Source organism: Macaca nemestrina, chromosome 3 (genome assembly GCF_043159975.1).
Source record: "Macaca nemestrina isolate mMacNem1 chromosome 3, mMacNem.hap1, whole genome shotgun sequence".
NCBI classification, from domain to species: domain Eukaryota; kingdom Metazoa; phylum Chordata; class Mammalia; order Primates; family Cercopithecidae; genus Macaca; species Macaca nemestrina.
Window position 1 is genome coordinate 136,076,902 of NC_092127.1, and position 21,600 is coordinate 136,098,501.

At 36.0% G+C, this 21,600-nt stretch overlaps 1 protein-coding gene and 1 pseudogene across 1 annotated transcript; both read left to right on the top strand.

The window, feature by feature from the left end:
- Positions 1-334: 334 nt before the first annotated feature.
- Positions 335-17,772, top strand: AF (alpha fetoprotein). The gene is made up of 13 exons (XM_011733765.2): positions 335-499; positions 2,800-3,011; positions 4,183-4,315; positions 5,564-5,661; positions 7,209-7,338; positions 9,338-9,552; positions 11,209-11,341; positions 11,918-12,015; positions 12,606-12,744; positions 14,392-14,615; positions 15,768-15,900; positions 17,236-17,290; positions 17,630-17,772. Exons 1-12 carry the CDS (start codon positions 350-352, stop codon positions 17,278-17,280), a joined length of 1,710 nt encoding a protein of 569 aa, XP_011732067.2. The 5' UTR covers positions 335-349; the 3' UTR covers positions 17,281-17,290; positions 17,630-17,772.
- LOC112425860 (U2 spliceosomal RNA) lies at positions 11,537-11,648 on the top strand (annotated as a pseudogene).
- Positions 17,773-21,600: the final 3,828 nt, after the last annotated feature.

The window sequence follows — 21,600 nt, forward strand, 5'->3', positions numbered from 1 at the left end:
GTCTGTCTAATTACATTTTTTTTTTTTTTTGCTTAAATTTAAAAGTAACCGTAAGGAATGTAGATACCCTCAATTATGGGTGCATTGCAGTAGATGGATGGTCACAGAAGGAGGAACCACTCTTATGGGAAATCCACTTATTTTAGCCTTTAACATCTATATGTATATTTATGGGAAAAGAAAACAAGAAAAAGACTGAAGTTTCTTCTCAGATGACTAGAAGCTAATTTTACAAATCAAATGTCTAAACAGATTACAACATAAATAGAAAAGAAAACAAACCAAACAAACAAAAAAACTATACTTGAGAAAAATAAGCTTGCTACAAGTCTGTTCCTTAAGGATTCACATGTATTTTTGTTTCAGGGCTACCATATTTTTTGCTCAGTTTGTTCAAGAAGCCACTTACAAGGAAGTAAGCAAAATGGTGAAAGATGTATTGACTGCAATTGAGAAACCCACTGGAGATGAACAGTCTGCAGGGTGTTTAGAAAACCAGGTGAGTGAATAATTTCAAAAAAGCGTTGTGATATTTGACTAAAATTTAGCATGCCGAAGAGAAGATACAAAAATAGCAATGAAAAATGCATTTAAATATTTGAAGAGCTATTATATGAAAGAGGGATTAGGTTAATTCTGAATTGCTAAAGAGAGCGGAAGAGAACAATAGGTAGCTATTGTAAAGAGACCATATGAATATGATGACTAAGAGCTAAGGTTCTGAAATAAAATTATCTTGATGACTATGGGCGTATTACCTTTTTTGAGCTTCGGTTTTCTTATCTATAAAATAAGAGATGATAATAGCTCCCATTTCAGAGTTAGCATGGAAATTGATATAACAATAATAGTAGCTAACTTTTATTATACACACAATGTGACTGGCATTATTCTAGGAAGCATAACGTGTACATTGATAATAAAAATATTTTACGACATAGGGGATAGATAGCACTGATGAACCAGAATGGTTGTCCAGTGAGTCAAGAGATGCTGGCTGGGGCTTCTGGGCAGGATATCAGCTTTGCTTACCTATATTCATTTATTAAACATTTAAAATAATCCTTGAAGATAGATGCTAATCTTCCAGTTGAGGAAGTTGAGGTGCAGAGAATTTAAGTGACTTTCTTAAGGGAACCACCAAATGGCAGAGCCAGGATTTCAACTAGACCATCTGGCTTGAAACTGACAGTCTTAGTAGCTTCTTAACACTATAATTATAGTGAATGTAAGATGCATAGCACATGGTTAGGGTTGCCAGGGTTAGCAAAGAACAATAAAACATAATACCCAGTTCAATTTGAATTTTAGATAAACACTAAATACTTTTCTTAGTATAAGGATATTTCAATGTCGAAACTCAACAAATAATATTTATTATTATTTATTTTATCTTAACAAAGAAACAAACTTTATAGTGATTAGAACACTCCAATTATAAACCAACATGCCCAGAGAATACTCTATTATGGTGGGATTAATTAGGTGGCCGAAAGACAATGTACCTGGAATATCACAGAAGAGATGCCCTTTTAAATATATGGTTTAAGTACTTTCCAATTTTGAAATTTATGATTTGACAAAAATTTCTGTTTTGCATCTCTATTTTTGTCTTGTTGTGATAATCTTTTCAAAATGTGCATAAAAAACACAAAATACATTATCTATTGCAACTTTACATCCAATTAGAGGTTCAAGGTAATGTTACAGATTGCTGATTTATTCTTGTAAATTTAAAGGTCTACCTTTTAAATGAGGATTGGGAATTAGAAATCTTATGTAAGTGTTCCAGGATTCTCTAAATATTACTTTAGCAGCTATAAAAGCTACATAAAAGTTTCCTCAGATGCACGAAACACATGTATTTCTCGAGGCTTTCTGTGTAATATTGGTGCTGTCATCTGAGTTTGGTAAGAGTAAGTCACAGACAAGGAAGCACATACATTTTAACACATTTTAGCTAAATCTGTAATTACGACCAAGAAAAGTGTTTTTTTAAAAAATCATTTTTTCAGTTTAAAATCCAACCATTATTTCGTTTCAAAATCATTTTTATTTCTAATTAAAAATAATATGTAATTTTTTATTGCCTTGTAAGGATGGCATGTAAAATGAGCATTGATGTTTGAAATGTGGTATGTGTATATGAATATATATATGTATATACCATAATATATACATATGTATTTGCAATTCCAAAAGTTACATCTTTAATGAGAATAATGAAAATATTATTTTGCTCGGTTTCTTTTTTATTTATATTTAAATTTAAAGTTCTGTTGTACATGTGCAGGATGTGCAGGTTCATTACATAGGTAAACATGTGTCATGGTGGTTTGCTGCACCTACCAACCCATCACCTGGGTATTACGCCCAGCATGCATTACCTATTTTTCCTAATGCTGTCCCTCCCTGCACCCCACCCACTGACAGGCCCCAGTGTGTGTTGTTTCCCTTCCTGTGTCTATGAAACATGGTTTATATATTTATAAAAGCTTATATATCTTAGTCCAAATTTTTGATAACACAAAAAGGAAAAACAAAATAATTCAAAATTGAGAAAGAGAAACAAAATATTGCATGGCTTTTTTCCTTTCATTGTTTGGAGATTAAAGTTTCATTTTCCATAAGGCAGCAAAGAAATCTATTTCATCAGGCTAAAACAAAATACATTAGAATGTGTACGGAAAAATTTTCAGAATCTATAGTTCTGATTTTAGACATTAGAAAATGTTTGTGTCTTATAGATTTTTAAAGCAAAGTTAGTGTCTTTCACTAAACATAAAATATTTCTTGTAGCTACCTGCCTTTCTGGAAGAACTTTGCCATGAGAAAGACATTTTGGAAAAGTACGGACTTTCAGACTGCTGCAGCCAAAGTGAAGAGGGAAGACATAACTGTTTTCTTGCACACAAAAAGCCCACTCCAGCATCCATCCCAGTTTTCCAAGTCCCAGAACCTGTCACGAGTTGTGAAGCATATGAAGAAGACAGGGAGACATTCATGAACAGGTAAGGATCCAGTTTAAAGGTAGATGCAAACCCCAGAAACACAGCAATGGCAAGCCTAATTTGGTATTTTTGCAATGTACTCATGTACTCCCAGTAAGAGGTATAATGTTTGTTTGGTGTTGTGTCTGCTGAGGTCCCAGGCAAGGTAATTAGGAGAGCACTATTTAGTGTAACTTTGTTTCCATAGCATGCTAGATGTAGTACAGACCACAGGACAGACCTACCAGAGGTTCCATTAGTCCCTTGAGAGATATACACCTTGTTTTCTTCTTCTTTTTTCTTTTTACCCCTTCTACTCTCAATTTTACCTTGTTCAAGAATGTATTACTATTGCACAAAATTGATGCTTTCCAGAGCCGTATATTGGTGTTTTGTATTTACCTAATTGCCTAGAAATGAAAGTTAGAGATCCAAGCATGGTCAAGATACATAGACATGGCAAAGGATTACTGAACACTTAGGATGTTGTGGAAACATGTCTGCTTGCACAGAGGATCGGATTAACACTCACAAACAACCTTTGAAGCCTCCTTCTCCTCTTCCTCTTCATTCTTCTTCTTTCCCCCATTTTGTTGATAGGAAATTGAAGGGAGGAAGGCTAAAACAACTGGCTAAGGGCACACAGCTAGTACATTTGACATTTGAGAACATGTTCTCTGTTGGAGAAGCCTGTATGTAACTCTTCAGCACTTCTGCCTTCCATGTTACTCCTAAACCAGATAAATAGAGAGACTGCCCTTAGAACATCTGTGCTATGGTGACTATCCAGGTGCATAACCCCATTCTGCACTGACAAGGGATACAATGTGCATCTTTCTGTTGCACTTAACAGAAGTCTGGCTTTGCTGATCCCTGAACCATATCTGAGTAGGCTTATTGAAAAGGACCTTTTAATAAGAATCATAGTTAGCATGCCTGCCTATTTTCTCCTCATAATCGAATTGGTACCATCTGCCAGATATTTTTCCCCCCAGCATCTTTAGTGAGGAAACTTTTGACAACATGTGGAAAAAATATGATGATTTTCTCCTTAGAAACACAGTAAAGACAAAGTCAAATGCTTTTGTTCTTGTTATTTGAAGCTTTAAGTAAATCCTAGAGTCCAGTTCCAAGCGGTAGTAGTCCCATTTGTAGGTGTTTATAAATCTTCCAGCTCTATTTTATTTCACAGATTCATTTACGAGATAGCAAGAAGGCATCCGTTCCTGTATGCACCTACAATTCTTCTTTTGGCTGCTCGCTATGACAAAACAATTCCATCTTGCTGCAAAGCTGAAAATGCAGTTGAATGCTTCCAAACAAAGGTATCATGTTTGTGTGGATATCTGAACCAGTACTGTAGTCTGACTATGACTCATTAAAAAAAACAAAGTTAAAAATGAAAATGTGCTTCATGTGGAGAGTATCATTTTTGGAATAGAGAAATAGTTCAGCAATCTGATATTCTTCGTGTGAACAAAACTGGATTTGCTGGTTTTTTATTTTTTATTTTTTATTTTTATTTTTTTTTTTTGAGACGGAGTCTCGCTTTGTCGCCCAGGCTGGAGTGCAGTGGCCGGATCTCGGCTCACTGCAAGCTCCGCCTCCCGGGTTTACGCCATTCTCCTGCCTCAGCCTCCCGAGTAGCTGGGACTACAGGCGCCCGCCACCTCGCCCGACTAGTTTTTTGTATTTTTAGTAGAGACGGGGTTTCACCATATTAGCCAGGATGGTCTCGATCTCCTGACCTCGTGATCCGCCCGTCTCGGCCTCCCAAAGTGCTGGGATTACAGGCTTGAGCCACCGCGCCCGGCCCTGGTTTTTATTATCTATTCATTAAGTCAACAATAACTTTATTATTAGGGAAGTGAGTTTGATGGGATAAAGAAGGAAAGACAGAAAGAGAGAAAGGGAAAGAGAGGCTGCTATAAGTGGGAGCGAGTAAGTGAAAGAAAACAGAGAAAAGGAGAAGCAGAGGAGAGAGAAAAAATAAAGGCCAACTATCATAAATGCTTTATACTCACTGTTTTTTTAATCCTTAGAACAAATTTGAGGTGTAAGTATTTTTGTCCTTTAACAAACTAGGAAAGAGGTTTAGAGAAGAAAATATTTTTTTAGGTTTAGAGAGTTAGAATAATATCCACCATTAACTACTTGCCGCCAGCAGTCCTACAACAAAAATTTCTTCAGAACTGTGACTACTCTTAGTGTCAAGCTGTGATACAATCGTATTTTTTGTAACTGAGAAGACATTTAAGAAATTAGCAGGCTTGAATTTGTCTTTAAGCTGTTTAAAAGTACAGTTTTTCATTGGTGATCCCCAATATAAAAGTTATGTTTCTGTTTCAAGGTATTTTGAGTAAATTTGTCTGGCACAGATGCATATAAACTAACCTCAAAGAATAAATGAGTCAATAATATTCTGACATAACGTGTGACATCTATAATTTTTAGTAAAAAACATATTTTATGGAATTGCATTTTACCTACACTTGTTGTTTTTCTAAATATTAGAGCTCATAAAGAAAATATTAGTATATGCTTTCATGACATCTTGTTTCTTCTACATCTAGGCAGCATCAATTACAAAAGAATTAAGAGAAAGCAGCTTGTTAAATCAACATGCATGTGCAGTAATGAAAAATTTTGGGACCCGAACTTTCCATGCCATGTAAGTTCAAGCTCTATCTAGGGAAGAGGGTGAGAGCTATAGAACTACCCTTTTGCAATTTGGGTTCGTTTTTCTAATTGTTGCTGTTTTAGAGAATGAAGACCCCTTTGAGACCCCTTTGATGAGGGCTAATGGGGTTAGAACCATGAACTCGTAGGATCAGAAGGAAGCCAATGGATAAGTCAGTTTAACACTTACTAAAGCCTAGCTGAGATAATAAATGGAAAAGACTTTTATAGTTTGTGTTATTTACCTCCTTTTTAAGACACTTTAAGTTCTGGTCTGCAATCAAATTATACTTCATTACTAGACCATATTTTTCCAGCCCTTCTACAAAATAAGTCAGCCTTCACTGAGTATCATTTACAACTTTTGCCTTAACAAGAAATTCTTTACATTAATTGTGTTTCTTAACTTTCTATAAGGCTCTTTATAGCATTTATTGCTTCCCATAAAAATATTCCCTTGAGGCAATAATATTAGCATCTAGTGTCAGGAGAAAAGAACATTTTAAATTATATAACTGATTTAAAGTACTCATCAACTCTTTTATGATGAAACATTTCTAGTACATGAAAATATCTGAGCTGCTAATCGAATAGTAGTAAGTATATATATTCAGAGTTTAGTTGATTGCTGTTTGGTTAAATAACACTTTAAAACATATTGTAGACAATGGAAATCTATAATGAAGTTTTTATTAATGGAATTAGTTCTAAAGACTGAAATTTCTTCCTGTAAGAAGTCAGATTTATGCCTTAACTACTCTCCAACTCAACTAGAAATTGAAAGATTAATTACCTACTTCATTTAAATTTATCTTAGTAATAAAATAGAAATTGAGATAGTATTATAATAACCTTATCATTTGCTATCCATAGTGAAAGCTAAGTGGTCTAAATTTATAGAGAAGATCCATCTTTATCAGAAGCAGGAATAACACTATCTTCTCTAGGAACAGTGGTTTTACAAAGACAACTCTTAAAATTTAATGAAATATGCAGAGGAAACCAGAATTTTTATTTCTTACTTCTTTTTTGGCCACATTACTCTCTTGGCACAATGGTATGCCTGAAATGTTTAATCTGCTCCACTTTCTTGTCCCATTTCATTGATTTGCACATACGCCTCCTTTCCTGGATTCTCAGAAGTATTTTTTACCCCAGTAAAAAGTGGTTCTCATTTCCATGGAGTTTTCCATTTCTTAATTGTTTATTCTTTTAAAGTCTTCTGTCCACTCAATACAAATGCTCAGCATCAGAGTGGAATGGCAAAAAGAATTTACCTTAATTTTTAAGACATGTTTTAGGAAGAGATAAAATTCTTCTAAACCATTTGTGAGGCCAGGTCACAGTTTACAGAGCTACCACCTTGAAAGACACAGCTGGAATCAAGCCTTACAACATGTTTCCTTTTCTTTTTAAACAACAAGGGAATTTCACTTGTTACTCTTTGAAACTTCTACTGTAGTAATACTCTGTAAATTCTATTTTGTTTTGACAGATAACGAAGAAATTAATTTCTAATTTCCTTTTTTTTTTTCCTAGTACTGTTACTAAACTGAGTCAGAAGTTTACCAAAGTTAATTTTACTGAAATCCAGAAATTAGTCCTGGATGTGGCCCACGTGCATGAGCACTGCTGCAGAGGAGACGTGTTGGATTGTCTGCAGGATGGGGTGAAGAGTCTTACTTCTTAAAAAAGATAATTTTCACTCCCTTTTCTTTCTTTTTGTCTCATTCTAAAAGGGAGAAGGTTGTCTGACTTGAACTGGTTACAGGGTATGGAAACTAGGTGACTCCGTAAATTTGCAGACGTGTTGGTAGTAAAACTTAAGCCATCTTTTGTTGATCCTGGTTTTCACTTTAGCTATACCCCCTTTTGTGAAACCAAGGCCCATCTATTTCTTACTTCTAAAAAAACTATGAGAACTTCTCAGAAGGCTTCTACATAGTGTCTTAGAGGACAGGAGGAAACTAAGTTTTAATGTATTTGTTTTTTCATTCATTTATTCTTTCATTTGATGAATAAATATATGTTAAATACTTTCTATCTGATTGCCACTGTGACAGACACTTGCTATAAAAGCACAGGCTGACCTCGAGGAGTTCACAGTCTGATAGGAGAGATAAGACAGTGACCTCCTTGGAGTTAGGGACTGCCTTGGTTTACTGTTGTCTCCATAGCACAATGCCTGGCACATGGAAGGCATTCTATAATAGTTTGTTAAATGAACAAATACAATAGAAATAACACAAGAAACTGTTCTACAAGATAAAAAGCTAGCCATGCCAAAGGGAAGTGTGAATAAAGGGGTCTCAGCGAATTAGAAAACAACGTTTAAAAAACCCAGTAACAGTTTCCTGAGTGTGCTCTAGTCAGTGGTGACTTAAGCAGTGTGGCATTGGCTTATTTTGGCTAACCCTAGACTTTCTAGATATTACAAGAGAGGCTTGTTGACCCCCAGATTACTCTCTCTCTATGGGCCCCAGGGCACACCAAAGAGATTAAAATCCAAGGAGCTTAAAAATTACTGCTCTTAGGTCCTCAAATGGCTTGATAACCAGCACTGGACTATGGTTTCCAGAAGGCTGAAAGTGAAGATAAAATGCTCATTTCAGCCTACTCCGATGACAATTCAGCTGAGATGCTTGAAGTCAGCAAGAAGCTGAGGCTGCAGGGGAGACCTGAGAGTGACAGTCCCTGAGGAGTTGGGGAAGAAGTGAGAGGAGGCAGTTTGACAGGCGACTGTACTACTTTACTTGTTTTTCTTCTAGAAGTATCTACCTGCATACTAGGAAAACCAACAAGAAATATTTTGTTTTTCTTTGAGCTCTGTTTTCCCATTTTGAACTGACCATGTTACTATTTCTCATAGTCATTTTTTAAAAGTTAGTTTTTTCAATTTTTGGAACTCATAACCACCCTTTTCCTTTAAAGTGGAAACATTAATTTCAGTATGGTATATAAGGTGGATTTTGATAGCTGAACAATGGGTTCTAATTGTCTTTGCTGAGAATGTGCAGAATTTTCAGTCCCATGATAGGTTTATATAAGCTCTGCCTCTCTCTGGCCACTTATGTGCACTGCCGTTTTATCTATAGACTGCCCTCTGAAGGTCATAGTCAGTCACTGCAGTATGTTCTGATATCATAGTCAGTCACTGCAGTATGTTCTGATTATCGTTCTTACGGAATTTCTCATGGAGCAGAAAGTTTGCTCTCCATGTTATGACATCAGTTGCAAGTGTTGTTTAGTGGCAAATTTGAATGCTAATAGAAATATATACAGCAATATGCATCCCATTTTATTTGAGTACATTTCCCTCTTATTTGTAAAAGTTTTAAATTAAAATAACATAGGGTTTAGCTTACAACTATGGAAAGAAGAATTGAACAAACAGGTAAGTGGAAAGGAATGAGAAAACCCAAAAGTGGGGAGAAAGCACTAAAACGGGAGATAAGTTAAAATGCCTTTTTACTTCTTCTTTCCTTCCTCCTTCCCCCCCTCCCTCTCTACTTCCCTTTCCCCTTCCTTCTTTCCTGGACTTTTTTCCTTCTTTCCTTGTTCCCTTCTCCCTCCCTCTCTTCCCTTTCTTCCTTTTTCTGAAGCTGACTTTGAGATCCTTTATTAAAGAATAAACCTTTAAAACTTATACTTTATTTTCCCTGTTGCAGGAAAAAATTATGTCCTACATATGTTCTCAACAAGACACTCTGTCAAACAAAATAACAGAATGCTGCAAACTGACCACACTGGAACGTGGTCAATGTATAATTCATGCAGAAAATGATGAAAAACCTGAAGGTCTATCACCAAATCTAAACAGGTTTTTAGGAGATAGAGATTTTAACCAATTTTCTTCAGGGGAAAAAAATATCTTCTTGGCAAGGTAACACACTCTGTAAATGTATGTTCATACAAGTAAAAATGATTATGTGGCTGACAGATTTGCATTGTTGAAATGGAGAGTGATGGTTATGGTTTTTGAGTTCAATATGTGAAGATATTTGGCTAGAATGTTCTGAGCCAAAATAGATTTAAGTAGATAACTAGGGAATAAGTAATGGAATTTGGTGTGTAATGGTGAAGCTTTCACAATTGTGACTCATTAACTGCTTTGCTTATGAAGCTGGATTTTATTTCATGTCAATTTCTCTGGAACCACAAGCATTGTCATCCTGTAAAGATTACTCATATCAAGGCTGCCATTGAACTTTCAAATAGGATATGGATATTTTTGTAATAGGAAGAGTTCATGATTAAGAATGTACTCTTGCAACGCATGTTAAAGAAAAACTTTTCTCCAAAAGATAACACAATAGATAATGCTAGATAGAAGACCTTTTATAGGAACAGTTTATTGGCTATGTATTAACTACATGTTTTATATTTTTTAAGAAAATCAAAACATGTTTAGAGGCATTTGCAGTACATTAGTTTGTTTTAATACAAATGATAGGTCACGTTCTCACTCTATTTGCCTTTAAGGGAAGCAAGCAATCAAGTTAATACGTTTTCTTTAATTGTATAGTATGTAACTATGGACACTACTAGAGGAGGGATTTGTGCAGCACTTAGGACATTACACTCGATAATTTCCCAGGGTCTTTCTAGATTTAAGAGTCTGATTCTAATGTAGTAATAAAAGTAATGGCCCAATTTTCTTTTTACTATTGCCTCAAGATATTACTCTATTGTTGCATCAAAATTAAACATTCACACATTGTTTGCACTGCTAAATAAAATCATGTAAGCTAGAATAAAGTTCAGATTTAAGAGGCACATAGTGACAACTTATTGGTGACAGAACTAATCCTATAATCTGGGAATACCATTAGTAAAGTCAGGAATTATCTTTAAGTTTACACATCCATGCACATCTAAAGCTAATTGTGTAATAGAAGCAGTTCTTCAGTTGCAAAGGTTCTTTGCAGTAGAATTTTCTCAGCCAGGAATGATCTTCCCCCAGATACTTGTATGGCTTCCTTCACTCAGCTGATCTCTGTTCTGATATCAGCTGCCGAGAGAGAATTTTCTTGACCACACACAAAGTTAGTGGCCTCTCCACCTTGGGTATCAACCCTTTTCTTCTTTTTCATCTTTATTTATTTTCATTGATTTATCACTAACTGAAATGAGATGGCCTATTTCTTGTTTGGTTGTTCTGCCTCCCTATAATGTGTGCTTTTCAGAGGGCAGGTATTTATCTTACACATCATTGAGTCCATCTGCTTAAAGCAATGCTAGCAGAGAGTAAACACTGGAAAAATATCTGTTGAATAAATGAATATAAAGTCCATAATTGAAAAGCCAAATTGAAAGATGCAAGAGAAAACAAAAAACCATTTTACAGGACGATTTGAAGGATCACAGTCTTCATTACCAGTTTTGCCATTCATATAATTCAAATCATAGTTGATTTTCAGGTTTATTTATTTGAATTTAACTTCCACAGGCCGTATTATACAGGAATAACTAGAGAAGTGAGGGCTCCTTTTGTCTCTTAGTTCCAATAACTTGAAATATTTTTCTCCACATATTTCAGTTTTGTTCATGAATATTCAAGAAGACATCCTCAGCTTGCAGTCTCGGTAATTCTAAGAGTTGCTAAAGGATACCAGGAGTTACTGGAGAAGTGTTTCCAGACAGAAAACCCTCTTGAATGCCAAGAGAAAGGGGTAAGTGTCTCTAGAATTTTAGGGGAGTGTGAAAAACTGGATTGATGTCATCTGTTAAAAATGCTGTTGGTTTGAAAGTCTCTAGTTGTTAACTAGTTGTTAGCCAGCTGTATCTATTAACTAGTTGTCTAGATATTAAACTGTTATTAACTAGCAGTCAGCAGCTAGTGGTTTGCTTTAGAAATAAAAATGTTAATCGCTTCTCGGCCTTTTGGCTAAGATCAAGTGTAGAAATAAAAATGTTAACCAAAAGTTCTATGATCCACAAATAAAGGTAGTATTCATTATTCATTTTTGGATAACTTTTGAAAGGCAAGAATTTGGTACAGAAAGAACTGTAATCATTTATCCAAAGACTGAGTCTTGCCATTAAATGATTTTGTGATTCATAAAGTTTTAAACTTAATCTCCCCAAAATCCATTTTCTTTAATTATCAAAATTTATACTTTACCATCTTTAATATTAACAAATCTCTGATTGGTTTTATAATAGTATATAATATTGATCAACTTTTATATACAAAGTTAAGCATCCAAGAAGAGAAAAATGTATATGTAATACTTCTTCATTTTCAGGAAGAAGAATTACAGAAATACATCCAGGAGAGCCAAGCATTGGCAAAGCGAAGCTGCGGCCTCTTCCAGAAACTAGGAGAATATTACCTACAAAATGCGTATGTTTTTGTAAATAGTATTTTTAGTGAATTAAAATTATTAACAGACAAGGGAAATATAAATTCCAATTAGTAACTCCATAGCTACTCTAATCTCAGTTCCTATTTCAGACTGGAAGTCAGTGTAATCTGACTACCCAATATTCTGGAAGAGAATGTAGCCTTCCCCATTCTCCTCCTTTGGAAGCAATGAGAATGACCTGTGAGGTCTGATCTGTGGTATTGACTTTAAGTTCCCCATACTGTGCAAATGTTTGCAGTAAAGATATCCATTCTGTCACAGTCTGTCCTAGTTAAAACACCAAAAGATCACAGTTAAAAATTAATGAAGCTCTGAGGTTTGGAATACGAGTCAGCCTTCTGCCTGGAGTTGGCTTTTTCATTGTGATGTGCTTTTATAATAGGAGTACAGGGAGTGGTTGTTAGAGTAAATGCATCTCAAAAGTTGGTTCAAATACGACGTAGATGAAACAAATGAGCTGACCTCATGTCTTCTGACATGAGAGAAGAGAGTCTGTGAGAAGAAGCAAGGTGGCTGAAAACTCGTGAATGACTCAGCAGGACTTAGTAGAAAAAAATGCTTCTTTCAGATTTCTCGTTGCTTACACAAAGAAAGCCCCTCAGCTGACCTCATCGGAGCTGATGGCCATCACCAGAAAAATGGCAGCCACAGCAGCCACTTGTTGCCAACTCAGTGAGGACAAACTTTTGGCCTGTGGTGAGGGAGCGGTGAGTGTCTTCTTGGTTTAGTCCCATCTCTTTTCTGCCCTGTTTGACTTGAAATAGCCTCATAATTCCCCTGTAGGGAAGATGGTAAAAACCAATGTAGAGATGGCTTTAGGAGGCTTGTTTGATTAGTCACAGTTGGAAGGTGTGAGACTCAGCTCTGGATGGCAGGTGTGTGGCCAGGCTTCCTGTTCTTCCAGGATGGCTGGTGGAAGTGCAGCCAGTTTAGTCAACAACATCTGAGCCAACTTTATATATCGGAAAGACAGAATGACTAACATGTAGCCCATAATTCATAACTTAATTCATAATTTGTAACTTCAACTCACAATTTCTGCTTTTTGTTCATATATTTACTTTGATGTTTTAAAAAACTTTATCTTTGATTGATTAAAATTAGTCATACTGTTTTAGCCATACTTACATTTTTCCCTTTTGTAGTATAATGTTATCATTGTGACATTAAGGATAATTTTTTCCCTTTCACAGGGTATAGGGTACAGCACAGGATAAGTATCATGTTCTGAATAGTAAAATGACTTTCGAGTCAGTAATGCCAATATTCTTTACTTCCTAATGTCACTAGTGTCATACATAAGATTACAGGATGAATTAAAAATATTTTCCCCATAAAGTCATAATTGCAAATGAAATTGTCTATTTTATCCCTTTTCCTCTTGATCATAATGGGGAGTTATTTGCTACTTAGTCTTCCTGTAGTAAAATTTTTCCCCAAAGGTTAACAGTAAAAGGAGAGTTTCCTATGATTAAACGTCACCTCAATTGTTTCTTGAATTCCCCCTGTTGGGAGGCTGCAGGGATGCAGGATGGTGTAATGGTTCAGGGGTGTATGTTCCAGAGGCCACCAGCCTACAGCCGCATTCTACTTTCACTACTCTTTAGCTGTATCACAGTGGGAAAGCTACTTATGTCATTAAGTTTGAGATTTTTCATCTGACATTTGAGAATAAAAATTATACCACCCTCACACGACAGCTGTTTTAAACAAGATAATCTGCGTAACTCACACAGCACTAGTCTGATATATAAAGTGAACACAAAACATATTATTTCTTAATACAAGTTATTAATAGGTGATTAAGAAATATCTCCGAAGTAGGCAAGGTAGCAAGATTCTACATTAGGAAAGTCTTAAAAACCTGCAAAATTGGTCCTATTTCTTTTCAGTTAGGATGATATAGTAGCTGCAAGTATATACATGTGTATATGTATACGAATAAAAGGGGTAAGTTTGTGCTATTCTTACCTTCAGATACCGATTCTCAAAAGAAAAATGGAAAGTTCTACTAAATACACATGGGAAACATAACGGCAGAGATATTTTCGTCCTTTAGAAGTGTGTATGTAACTGGAAGCATGTTTCGAATAGCTGACACAAATAGCTAAATGACTATCCTCAACATCACATATGGACTACCTGCTGCTACGTGCTAAGGCTTAGCCCAAACAAATGAGTAAATGCTGGAATTAACAATATAGTGTCACATGATCCTATATAGCAAATTTTCCTGTAATATTAATTGTAAATTGCTGGACATTGAAATTATTGCAGCAGTTTTCTGAAAAACTGGACCAACTTCATGACTAATGCCCAATCTCCTTGCTTTTTTTTCTCATTCTCCTAACCAGGCTGACATTATTATTGGACACTTATGTATCAGACATGAAACGACTCCAGTAAACCCTGGTGTTGGCCAGTGCTGCACTTCTTCATATGCCAACAGGAGGCCATGCTTCAGCAGCTTGGTGGTGGATGAAACATATGTCCCTCCTGCATTCTCAGATGACAAGTTCATTTTCCATAAGGATCTGTGTCAAGCTCAGGGTGTAGCGCTGCAAACGATGAAACAAGAGTAAGAAACTGTTACTTGCTAGCATGGAAAATAATGACAACCCCAAAGAGCAACTGAGACTTCTACCTCTCTCACCTAACACTATTGGGCTCACTAACAGAGCATTACTCCCAAAGCACTTAAAATGTCTTTGAAAATAGTTTTGTCTCAGTGTCTTCCCAGCCTCATTGGGGAAGCAGGTCTAGAAAAATTAATGAGGGCAGACAATTTCCTATTTGTAAAAATAATCTCTGTTGTAACTATTATCGTGATATGTATTTGGGGTTTGAGGAAAAGTGGGCAATCTATTCTGAGGAATTAGAGTATATCTTTGCAGCAAATTTGGGTACTTCCATTCCAAGCACAGGAAACACATCATTGAATCTTTTTTTTTTTTTTTCACATTATTTACGCTTTGAAGAGAATAACTATCTTATTTAATTCAACCATGCCATTTGGGTGTTAAGAAATGACATGTACATTTCAGTTCATTGTGGGAGCTCTTTTGTAATGGTGATGGTCATGCAAGTCAATGGAGCTTATGTTCTTCAAACTCACATGCATTTTAATCCTCACTTGTTTTGTAAATAGTCTTCCTTCATTGGAAAACCCATTCTTCTCTTTTTTCCTTTATCACAGTCTGAGGTATGTTTCAAGGTATGATAAGAATGTTGCCTCTTCTGGCAAGCTTTTCCTATTGCTCTGATCTACTTACTCCCTATTGCTCTGGTCTAAGTCCAACATGAAAGGCTTGCTAAATAAGTGGTGCAGGCAATTACTGCTGCCAGTGCCTAGATAAGGGTGGGATAACTGCATGGGCAGGATGCAGAGATCTGGGTCTTTGAGTATGGATAAGACACAGTTAAGAAGAGAGGACAGGAAAGAATATTCCTAGGGGGTGGGAGGAGATTGCCTTCCACTACACATAAGTATGGTCAAGTATGAAATAGTGTTCCATCCATAACCTGCACAACTCCAGGCCGGTGGAACACTTGGCGTGTTTTCACCCTCAGTCTTTCTACTTTAAGTACTAGACAAGGTGTGTGTGGTCAGTCTGGTGATAGGTTGATGGAGTAAGGGTTTAGGCTCTGAGAATTCTCTACCAGCAAGGCTGTAGAAAAATAGCATTGCATAACAGACTTCTCTTGTATTTTGTTTTGTTTTAAATCGCAGGTTTCTCATTAACCTTGTGAAGCAAAAGCCACAAATAACAGAGGAACAACTTGAGGCTGTCATTGCAGATTTCTCAGGCCTGTTGGAGAAATGCTGCCAAGGTCAGGAACAGGAAGTCTGCTTTGCTGAAGAGGTACATGCAGCTCATTTCATACTCAAAATACTTGCTATGGAATTTTCTGTAGTGGATAATGAAAGGAAGACCCTACAAATTTATAACTTTAAAATATTTTCAGAGAGATTTAAATTTCATTGAGAAACAGATTGAACGATTTTAGAACATTAAAAAAAATCACATTTTCTTAATATTAGGAAGAATTATAATATTAAAATATATTGATAGAATTAGTAATTTTAATTTATTTCATAGTAGAGAAACCCATAAAGTGAATGTATAAATAGTTGATGGTAATTTAGATAGTTTCTGGCCTAAAATTGATCAATTCAGCTACATGGATAAAAGGATTTAATAGCAAATTAATTATGCAAACAGAGTATTAGGAGAATATTTGTAGAAAATGTTTTTGAACTCATTTAGAAGCTTGCCTTTGTACATCAACAGAGTAGTACTTAGGAGTTATTTTAATTACATAGTAATTTTAGATGGATAATTAGCTAGGTTTTTTTAAACTAGGGAATTCTACCTAACATTTTTAAAAATTACCTTTTTTCAGCTTTATTGAGGCATGACTGACAAATACAAATTATATCTGTTTAGGGTATACATGTGATGTTTTGATATATTTATACATTGTGAAATGATTATCACAATCAAGACAATTGGCTAAATTTTACAACTGTTTAGTTGTATTGCTACATATATTTGAATATAGCAACACTATACTTTAAAAAGATATTCTATAACTTAGTCTTTTTGTCAATTTTGCCTTTCTCGCCATGTAAAATCCAAAGACAGATGTATTTAGAAATGTAGAGTTTTTCTATGAATAATATAATTAGATGCATTTGAGTATGTGCACTTATCAGTATATGTGTGTGTTTTTGGTGGGATCAGGTGGGGTGGGACATAGATAATCAAATTAGATAAAACTGGTAAAACAGATTTGATGTAAAGCATTTCTGAAAAGCATGACAGAAGAAGATTAATGTTCTATAATCTGAGAAGACATTTATTTAGCTATAGAGAACATGAACAAATAGTAGCAGTACTTTATCTGCAAACCTTTTAATTTCTGATAACTTGTAATTTGTAGAGGAAGGGGAAAGATTGAGTCAGAATAGGCACAGATTTGGAGATTGTTATAGAAAAAAACTGTTGATATGAATGAATATTGTTTTCTCCCTGGCTTTTACTATCCTTGATTGTTGGCATCAGAGATGTATTTCTTCATTTTTAACTTAGTTAATCTACAAACCCATAAATTCACCCCGGATTGTAGAGTGTTAACTGTATGATTGGTATAATAATCCATTTCTTTATCTGATTATGTTTATTCTTAATTTTCAGGGACAAAAACTGATTTCAAAAACTCGTGCTGCTTTGGGAGTTTAAATTACTTCAGGTAACAAAACATTCAGACAAGATTGAATATAATGTTGATTCTCCAGAAATATCAATCCATAATGAGACAGATCATGAGGATTGCCATTAATTCTCTTAAAAATAAATGGAATTCAGAAAAAGTTTATTTTAAAAGCACTTGAACAAAATTATGCACACAATGTTAAATTAGTGGCTCAACTATGCAAAATCCTTTTAGGTTATTTAAAAGGCTTCAACAAATGCTATCAGAAGACTTTCCTATGTATCCAATATTTCTCTGATATAAAATAATAGAACCAGTTACTTACTGCACCTATTAGTTTAATTAATATTTAATATATTTTTGCTCATATTGCAGGGGAGGAGAAGACAAAAGGAGTCTTTCATTTGGTGTGAACTTTTCTCTTTAATTTTAACTGATTTAACACTTTTTGTGAATTAATGAAATGATACTTTTATGTGAGATTTCCTTATCATAGAAATAAAATATTTCCAAATGTTTCCTTTTCCGAGTCTGCTTATTTATGAAAAGTTATAGATAATTTCTTTAGTTTTGTATACTATTGTCTGAAGCAGATTCTGTTAAAATAGCATTAAGTACTGGTTATTATAGGAGATTAAAGCCATCCAAGGATGGATTTACAGTACTAGATCACTTGGTGAACTGAAAACATGTTCCCAAGTTAAACACTATTTGATGCTGCCAGGGCATTTTGTTCATTAAATGGCCATCACTGAAATATTCTAACAGATAATCTGGAGATGAGAAAAGAAATTATTATTCTTCTATGGGATCTATGAAAATTTCACAACTACTTTTTTTCTCTATCTTACACAGTTCAGTATTCACAGACATTTTAAAACATAAATACATTGTAGCTTTGATTGAATATAATTAATATTTTCATAAATTAAATTTTTATTCCACAAATGTTTACTAAGCCCTCAGTGAGTACCAGGCCCTGTGCTGGGTACAGTCACTGTTCTCCAGTCACTTCAGTAGAGAAGGAAGCAACACAGTAAGAACGCCTCAGATTATGACCACAAGGAGTTGACAACAAATTGTTGAGGGAACCAAAGGGTGAGTGACATCGGTTCTGACTAGAGAAGGTACCATAAACATTTAAGAAGAGTCTTAGAAAATGAATGAGCATTCATCAGTTCAAGTAAAAGAGAAGTTCACTTTATGAAAGAGAGGCACATGGTCAGAGGTACTGGATATGACAAAGCATGATGAATAGTTTTAGAGGAGTACAGGGTAGGTGGGAAGGGTAGAGATGTAGAATGTCAGGCAGGATGTGGAAGCTATGAAGGGCTAAGCCAGACTCTCATGGCTCTATTCTAAAGAGGTTGGACAATATCTTATGAGTAACAGAGGACCAAAGCGATATCTAAGCAGAGATGTGCTGTTAATAATTAGCTTTGAGGAAGATAATCCATGAGATATGGAGAATGGGCAATGGGGCAGGGAAAAGGGTAGAGAGGGGCAAAGTCAGCAAGAGGTGACAAAAGACCAGTCCACCAGTAGGGAAGCTGTTTATCTTATTAGCTTTGAATAGAAATCTAAATACTACATGCATGCTTGGCCTGTGCTCTGGGAAAAAACAATGGCTTCAGAGCAAATGGCTTCAGAGCAATAAAATGTGTTTTCAGTTCTTTCTTTCTTTTGTTTTGAGTTGGAGTCTCACTATGTTGCCCAGCTGGTCTCAAAATCCTGGGCTCAAAAGATCCTCCTACCTTGGCGTCCTGAGTAGCTGGGACTATAGCTGTGAACCACTACACCTAGCCCTTTTAGTTCTAACTAGATCACTTTCTACTTGACATTTTGCTTTCAATTGTACTACAACATCTATGAACTTTGTCTGATTTTGGTGTAATTCTAAAAGGTATTAATTTAAAGATCACAATAAAATAAAATCACATTCAGTATAAAAGCATTAAACAGGAAAATATTTTTAAAGGAAAAGCACAATGAAGGTAAAACTGTTAAGATTTATGAGTCAAATGATATTTTGTTGAAATATATGAAGAAAAAATGATTGGAAGCACAAGGACAAATTAACACAAGTACAATTGTAAATTGGGGATTTTTTTTTTTTTTTTTTTTTTTTTTTGAGATGGAGTCTCGCTCTGTCATCAGGCTGGAGTGCAGTGGCGGGATCTCGGCTCACTGCAAGCTCCGACTCCCTGGTTCAAGCGATTCTCCTGCCTCAGTCTCCTGAGTAGCTGGGATTACAGGCACATGCCACAACGCCCAGTTAATTTTTGTATTTTCAGTAGAGACGGGGTTTCACTATGTTGGCCAGGCTGGCTTCAAACTCCTGACCTCGTGATCCGCTCGCTTCTGCCTCCCAAAGTGTTGGGATTACAGGCGTGAGCTACCGCGCTCAGCCAAACTGGAGATTTTAAAACATCTTTACCTCATTAACAGAACAAGTTAGGCAAATAACAAATAAAGACTCAGGGTATTAAACTGCTGTAGTCAAGATTACCAACAACTTTCACACTGCAAAAATCCAATAGTGGATTCTTAGTCTTCAGCTTATCTGAGTTCTCTCGGTAGCATTTGACACAATTGATCACTCTCTTTTCCTTGAAACATTTTCCTCACCTGGTGTTCGGACTTTCTTCCAACCTCATTGGCTGTTTCACCTCAATCTTCTTTGCTATGTCTTCCTAACTCTTTGACCTCTAAATGTTGGAGTGTCCCAGAAGAGTTCTTCCTTGACCTAAATTCACTCATCCAGACTCAATGCATTTAATGCCATCTAGATGTTGACAACACATGTTTATAGCTCCAGCCTGGATTTCTTCCTCGACTTCCAGGCTGTTATGTCAGCTTCCTCCCTCACATCTCCATGCTGATAATGTATAGACAATACAAACTTAGCACATTACAAATTGAATGTGAATCTACTCCTTGTCTGAAACTTGTACCACCATCTTGTGCATCTGTCTGTTTTATGAGTCAGACATTTTGGATTTATCGATGACCCCTCTCTTGCACACCACCCACACATTCAATCTATGAGCAAAGCTTGTCAGCTCTACCTTTAAAAAGTATCCAGAGTTTGACTATTTCTCAATACTTTGGTACCAGTCACAGTCATATGCCTCACTGGGGTTACTGCAATAGATTCTTAATTGATCTTTTTACAAGTGCCCTTGCTCCACCCTCAACCCTATTCTCAAAAGTGACCATTATGTCACTTTTCCACTCAAAATCCTCTAGTGGCTTCCCACCTCTCTCAGAGTAAGATGCAAAGTCTGTCCAATGACCCTACATGATAATATCTTTCTGACCTTTTTTGCTACTCCTCTGCTCAGACACAGAGGTCTCCGTGCTGTTCTTCAATTACCAATCAATGTCCTGCTCAAGGTTTTGCCCTCATGACCCTTCTGGTGTGGAAGACTCTCAGATATGTGTGAGGCTCCCTTCATCACCAACTTCAAGCTTCTACTCATAGTCCTCTGCTAAATGATGATGTTTTCCTCAACTACCTTATTTTAATTCAGAAGTGCCATTCCCAACCCCCACAATGCTTATTACCATCTGACAAACACTAGATTTTACTTGTTTATTATCTGTCTGCCTCACTAGAGTGTAAGCTCCATGAGAACAGTAACTTTTGTCTGCTTTGTTCACTTCTGCTATCTTCAGCATATAGAACAATGCCTGAAACATAATAGCCATTCTATAAAATTTATTTGAATATGTGGAGGAATACTACATGCCATGGGCTATATTTTCTTATAAGGTGGTGAAACTAGAGGGGTTGCTAGCTCCCTCTAATAAAATCCACACTAGAGAAAGAAAAAAGCACAGGCCTAAGAAATTAACATAAAAACCATAATATACCACTGAGGATGTTAAAGACTGGTGTGTGTGTGTGTGTGTGTGTGTGTGTGTGTGTATGTGCGCGCACGCGTATGTGTGTGTATGCGTGTGTGTGTGTGTGTTGTGTAGAGTGAGAATTAGGGAGTGGTGGCATTCTAGAATAGCTGGCTTGAAAGAGGGTGGATAGGTTTGGGGGACAGATTTTAACTTGCGCTTTTGTCTATACACTAAGTTACAAAGAAGACTGCCACTTGCTTCACTGCCACTGTGAAACATAAATCAGAAGCAGTAGCTCAAATTGCTTGGGGCCCACAGCATAATATTGGGATAAGGCTAAACTCCAGCTGGGGCGAAAGACTGGTGAAAACAGGTGGGTGCTGAACAGCTACTGTTAAAAATTAAGTCTTCCAATCTCTTTCATGCCTACTTTCCCAGAACTTGTGGACTACTGTATAAGGAATTTGCCTTCTCCAATGATGCTGCTTTCAAAG